At 35.5% G+C, this 6,578-nt stretch overlaps 2 protein-coding genes across 2 annotated transcripts; both read right to left on the bottom strand.

Moving 5' to 3' along the window:
• Window positions 1-439: 439 nt before the first annotated feature.
• Window positions 440-925, bottom strand: LOC132282161 (uncharacterized). The gene has a single exon (XM_059783784.1). The coding sequence runs from the start codon at window positions 923-925 to the stop codon at window positions 440-442; it is 486 nt and encodes a 161-aa protein (XP_059639767.1).
• A 165-nt stretch (window positions 926-1,090) lies between these two features.
• On the bottom strand, window positions 1,091-1,684 carry LOC132282169 (uncharacterized). Its single transcript, XM_059783794.1, has one exon. The coding sequence runs from the start codon at window positions 1,682-1,684 to the stop codon at window positions 1,091-1,093; it is 594 nt and encodes a 197-aa protein (XP_059639777.1).
• Between the last annotated feature and the right edge of the window lie 4,894 nt (window positions 1,685-6,578).

The raw sequence follows: 6,578 nt of genomic DNA on the forward strand, positions 1-6,578 counted from the left end.
TTTATTTGGGCCAAAAATAAATTCAAAAAGATTTTGTTTTTTTTTGGTTTTTTTCCTTAATTTTTTTTTTTTTTTTTTGCTTTAAATTGTAATCCTTATTTTCTTATTCCAATTCATTATTTTTAACCCTTATTTATTTGGGCCAAAAATAAAGAAAAAAAACTTTTTTTTAACACTTTTTGTTAAAAAAAAAAAATTAAAATGACAAATTAATCTACTTATTCCCATAGAATTTTCTAATACTTATTTTCTTATTCCAATTCATTATTTTTAATCTTAAAAAACCATTACATAATAAAAATTATAGTATACGAAATGTCATAATATCTTAAAAGCAAACAAAATGCAACATAAATTAAACAACTTCATCAGCACAGCGGTTCCACAAATTTTCTATCAAATCATTTCTCAACCGCGTATTTGTCTCTCTGTTGCGAATCTAAAGTTGGCGAGAGGATATGTGTGCCGCTAAAACTGATGGGCATCGACTTAAAGTGGGAATCGGGATTGCATCCTCCGGTGGCGGAGTCCATCTTCCAACATTTGCATGACGCTTATCTTCAATGATCATATTGTGAAGGATGATGCATGTTTTCATTATAAGGCGCAAGTCATCTTTCTCCCAGTAACGCACTGGTCCTTGTGTTATTGCCCACTTGATCTGCAATACCCCAAAAGCCCGTTCCACATTTTTTCTTGCTGCCTCTTGTCGCTGAGCAAATAATTTTTCTTTTGTAGTGGTTGGGTGCTGGATGGTCTGCATCAAAGTTACCCATTTAGGGTATATACCATCAGACACGTAATACCTCATTCTATAGTGATGTCCATTCACTACATAATTAATCGGAGGTAATTGGCTATTGATGATGCCATTGAATACCGATGAATGATCCAACACATTTATATCATTGTGTGAACTCGGCATTCTAAAGAATGCATGCCAGATCCACAAATCTTGTGAGGCAACTGCTTCCAATACGAGAGTATTCTTACCAGATCGTCCCCTATGTGTGCCTTACCACTCCACTGGGCAATTCTTCCACTCCCAGTGCATACAGTCGATAGAACCAAGTATACCCGGAAAACCTCTCTACTCCCCTTCTTCAAGCAACCGTGCTATGTCGGCTTTGTTGGGTGGGCGCATATACTCCTCTGCATACACAGCAACAATAGCATTACAAAATGCCTTCAAGCATTTAATGGCAGTGCTCTCGCTGATTTTAATATACTCATCATAGTGATCGGCTGCACAACCATATGCGAGTATACGAACAGCAGTTGTCATCTTCTGTATAGAAGACAACCCCAGATGACTTGTTGCATCCTTTTTTTGGACAAAGTAGTTATCATAAGCTTTGACATCATTAAGGATACGAAGAAAATGTTCTCGTCGCATCCTGAATCGCCTGTGAAAGTACTCTGGTGGATATGTGCAATTCTCGTTGAAGTAGTCTTTCATTAGCTGATAGTAGCTTCCCTCTCGATCACAATGAATGTACCGCTTCTTTTTATGGACTTGAAATACTTGCTCGACTATCTCTGGCCTCACTGAATTCATAATCTCATAGAATTCGTCTTGATCTTGTTGAATCAACGCCCCAAAAGGATCACCTTCCGAAGAGGATGACGAGGAAGATGAAGAATTAGAGTCTGCCAAATAAAAAGCTTGTGATGACGAAGCCATTCGAATCTCGAAATTGAAAAAGATGGATGATGATATTTTGCTACAATGGAGAGAGATGATTATAGTGATGATTTTCAAATGAGCAAATGAGTTTCATTATATAAGATGAACATATAGCCGTTTAAAATTCAAATTTTAAAAATATAGCCGTTAAAAATTCAAACTTTAAAAATATTACCGATAAAAATTCAAATTTTAAAAATATAGCCGTTACAAATATAGCGGTTAAAAATTCAATTTTTAAAAATATAGCCATTAAAAATATAGCCGTTTAGGAAAAGTTAAAAAAAAAAATAATTTTAATTTTTTATTATTATTTTTTTTGGAAAGCGAAAATTCGGAGAGCCTGATGGAGTGCATGTTTTTGGAGAGCAAAAACTGCTGACATGGTTCTTGAAATTGCTGATGTGGCTCTTGGAAAAGCTGATGTGGTGTTTTTAAATAACCAAAATTCTGAGAGGCTGGTGTGGATGCTCTAAGTGGCAACGCGTTTATGGAGTATGGTTGACTAACGGGCAATGTGGTAGGTTCATGGAAATTGCTTGCAGATTACCTTAGTCAATATCACCAATAAACTAAGAGTGGTTCATAGAAACTCACAACCAAATTCCTCATCTTTAAGATTTGAATAAGCATCTAGCTAAATGGCTAAGAATTGAAAAGGCAATATATATATATATATATATATATATATATATATTTATGTATATATAATTATTTATTGCTATCCGGTTTCTAGCTTCGAGTAATTTGGCACACAATTAAGCAAGGCCTATACTATCTCTAGTGTCTGCATGATCATCTTTTGCATTTAAGCAATCAATTCCCATTCATGTGGGGGATTATTAGAAATTGTGAATGAAAATTGTTTGATTAGTCATCAATAAATGTCTTTTACTGAACATGTGTGATTACTGGTTGGTTGTGGAATGAAAAGATGCAACCTAAAATGAACAGACATATTGGAATGGATATGTTTAGTGGTGAACAGACACCATGTGAACCATTGCAACATATTGAAGTGGATATGTCTAGTGGTGAATAGACACCATGTGAACCATTGCAACCAATTGGAGTAATTGTGTCCGGTGATGAAGAGACACATATAAATGGTTGTATCTAGTGATGAAGAGACACATATAAATGGTTATGTCCAGTAATGAAGACACATATAAATAGTTGTGTCCAATGATAAAGAGATACACCCAATCCGAAAAAAGCATTTCTATTTCTATAAATAACCCCTTGGGCTACCATTTGCAATTCATTCAATTCAATTTTGCTTTTTCTCTATCCCTTTCTAGACTTGAACCCAACCCAAGTGAGTTTAAACCATATGTCAAGTGATTCGAGCCACTTAAACCCTAATCCAATTTCACTGAACCATATTAAGATTGGTCTGAACCATTTGGTTCGGATTGCGTCCAATTTAGCATTTATATAGTATAGATGCATTTTTGAGTCAGAGAGAGTATTACACAAAGAAGGTTCGCCGTATCCACGAGTTTGTAGTGCTGCTACTGGTGGATGTAAACCGTTGTATACTGGGAGATAGACGACACTAAGTCCGTTAGCACCATAGTGGGACAAATCTGTCTTAAGGACATAGTATTTAATACTATTATACTAATCTCAATCCAGGTTCTTTATTTATTAGTTATTAATTTATTACTTTATTTTACATATTTAATTAAATATATAGTCGTATATTTAATTAATTATTTCTTAACATATTGTTAATTATCTCATAACATATTAGTATAAGGGTTGTTATATCTTAAATGTCAACAATTACTTATAAAGGAAACAATCTTGTATGACGTTTTTCGAACTTTGTAATAGCGGAAGCCTCGTGCATTGCCATACATTAGTCCTTTTAGTACTGATTGATTGCAGTGGTTTCTTGAAAGCAATATTAGAATTCCAGTGCACTATTACACTGTTTGTACTTTAAGTGCATCTATAGAACTTGTCTCCATCGTGTGCATGTTGAGGTGTTCACGTTCACTTAAGCGGATCAAAGTTATTGGTGATTTTAAAGGTCCGAAAATATTGAAACACTGGCGGAGACAGTTCTAAGGTACAATTACTCTTTTTTTATTACATTAAATTAATTTAATTGAAACAATTCATTACTATGGTCACGAAAAATAAAACGGTTAATTATAACGAGACCCCCTGAGGTTTATCGTATTGACAGGCATATATAAGTTAGCTCTTTTTTAGACAATAAGGCCCCTCAAGTTTGTAAACTTTAAACAATAACACCCCAAACTAGATGAAAGTACATGTTTACCCTTTGACCACGTAAAATGACCAAAGTAACCTCAGCCAATATACACAACCACCACTCATCACCACCTTAACCTCAATTACCACCATCTTTTTCATTGTTCCACCACCATCACACAAACCCTACAATTCAAAATTACACACGTATATCTATATATACATACATACAAAACAATAGGGTAATTACACACATATATCTATATATATATACATACAAAACATAGGATAGAGGCAGCCATTGAACCTGGTTGTATTACCTTCCGAGCTCTCTTCCGTAGATCCTTCCGAGCACAGCCATTGAACCCAACCGAGTCCAACTCGGACAAGTCAGAGCCCATCACTGCCGCTATCAGTTAGCTGCGCCCGTCACTGCCGTTCTGAAGTCAACTGAGCCAATTGCCGCCGATTTCGTTCAGCCAAGCTATCCACCGGCGTTCAGTGCTATTAGCCTGTCACCCACAGTCAAGGCCGTCTTCCCGTCACCCACAACCGAGACCGTCTTCATCACCGCCGAGCCCTCACCGGCCGTGCCTTCACCAGCCGCCGCGAGTCCTCCACGGCCGAGCCATCCACAGTTAAGCTCTCCTCTAGTCGAGCTCTCCAAAGCCGAGGCTAAGTTCATCCTCGCAGAATTCACCACCAACCTATCCTCACCGGATCCATCACAACTGCTATTCTTGGCTGTTGCTTCATCCTACCAAGTCTCCCTCTTGCTAAAAATAGATGACGGTGAGGGTTCGGGCAGAGGCCATTGCAGGAGAGTATCCGAAGTTTTTGTTAGCGACGTTGCAGGGCCAAAATTCGAGTCGGCAATGAGGAATCAGTCGCGATTCCGGCGACGATTTTCTGCTTCACTATTCCTGTAACGGCTCGATGGCATCCTCGTCAGTCCTCAACGCAGAACTCGGAACTCTGGCGGTGGCAGCGCGGTACGGCGCGGAGGTCGGAACTGCAACGGCGGCTGTGGCGCTGCACCGGTCATCGAGTTTAGGTTTTTTCGGAGCAGAGGGTAGAGATTTAAAAAGGGTAGTTCTGTCATATGTATATTTTGATATTTTAGATTAATAATTGATATTTTACTGAAGGGTAATCTCGTCTTTTCACAACTTTTAAGGGCTTGTTTGGATTAAAATTTCGGACAGGGGGTGTGAGTGTTCAAAAAATGGCTAACTTATATATGTCTGTAAATACCCCAAACCTCAGGGGGTGTCATTATAATTAACCCAAAATAAAAAAAATATCTGGTGCCACAACTCTCTTTAGTTTTGCTCTTTATTTATATTTGTGATTATATGTTGGCTTGGTTAAACTCCATTTTAACTCATTAAATTAGGACTAAACTAAAAAAACAAGTAAAAGTGAAAACTAAACTTATTCACCTCCCATTGAAATGTTTTGACAACCGCTTCCCGCAATTGTGCAATACTAATATTACTTAAAAAAAAAAAAAAAAAAAAAAAAAAAAAGATAGTAAAATGGCATTTTTGCTAATTTTCTCAAGTAAAAAATTGGGGTTTTGTTCAGTTTTTCAATTTTGAGTGAATATAACAAAACAACAAATTGAAAGCAGTTTTCTAAAAATTTAATTTAAATGAAAATCTTTAGTTTCATATTACGATCCCTTTTTAATTATATAAAATTTGCTCTTATTTATTTAAAAAAATTAAGCTAAACAATACTAAACTAAATAAAACCCAAAAAACATGTAGGAAACCTAACGTTTATTTTCTAAACAGGAAGTGAATCTTCAAGTCTCTAAATTTTTTTTAAAAAACCCATCAAGTGAATTTTTTCAAAGAATTGAAAGCATCCAAGAACAAAAGCTCACAGTGTAAAGCATTCACGACCAACCTTTTCTCATTACCTTGAGAGAGAGAAAAAAATAAAAATAAAAAATAATAATAATAAGAAAAAAGAAAAGAAAAAAAGAAGGCATATTACATACATGAATTTTTTAGCCTAATTTACACAGAGAGTTAGTATATCATTTTAAGGCACAAAAAGTGATACCGAAATACATAAAAATTAGTATATGTACACAAACATGGTTCATATACATGTAGAGAACTGTACCTGGACAAACAACTTAATTTTAACCTTTTTTTTCAATTAAACATAATGCAGCTCATGTGATTAGAAACTGTGGCTTCCTTGGACACCCTGCAGTTGCCGGGAAGCATAATTAGAAACTGTGGCTTTATATTAGACAAATTCATCAATTATTATTTCGAACTTTACAAATTTCAATCAGATTCTAAATTTGAAAAAAAAAAAAAAAAAAAAAAAAAAAAAAAAAAAAAAAAAATCAGATTCTAAATTGTACTTCGCTATTTGACCTCAAATTCACTTTAGTTGACATTAGACAATCAAACTTCTATGTTATTTAGGTACTCGTGAATGGGCCATGTGCAGCACCCATCTACAAATTCCTCAAAGCCAGTAAAGTTGGAATTCAGGTCTAGGACCAAATGAAACTTCACAAAGGCTGTGTGTGTGTTTGTGTGTGTATTGTATGCATATCCTGTCTACCTGTTTTTTGTTGATAACGATATTACAATTTTATCTTAGTTTTAACCCTGTTCGATTCATATAGTAATTCTGC

This window comes from Cornus florida, unplaced genomic scaffold (assembly GCF_030987335.1).
Source record: "Cornus florida cultivar Cherokee Brave unplaced genomic scaffold, ASM3098733v1 CherokeeBrave_3.0.0_Hap2_Chr01, whole genome shotgun sequence".
Classification (NCBI taxonomy): Eukaryota; Viridiplantae; Streptophyta; class Magnoliopsida; order Cornales; family Cornaceae; genus Cornus; species Cornus florida.

What these genes read in the sequence shown, in the direction of transcription:
- LOC132282161 (XM_059783784.1), bottom strand. Translation starts at nt 925, where the DNA reads ATGCCGAGTTCACACAATGATATAAATGTGTTGGATCATTCATCGGTA.
- LOC132282169 (XM_059783794.1), bottom strand. Translation starts at nt 1,684, where the DNA reads ATGGCTTCGTCATCACAAGCTTTTTATTTGGCAGACTCTAATTCTTCA.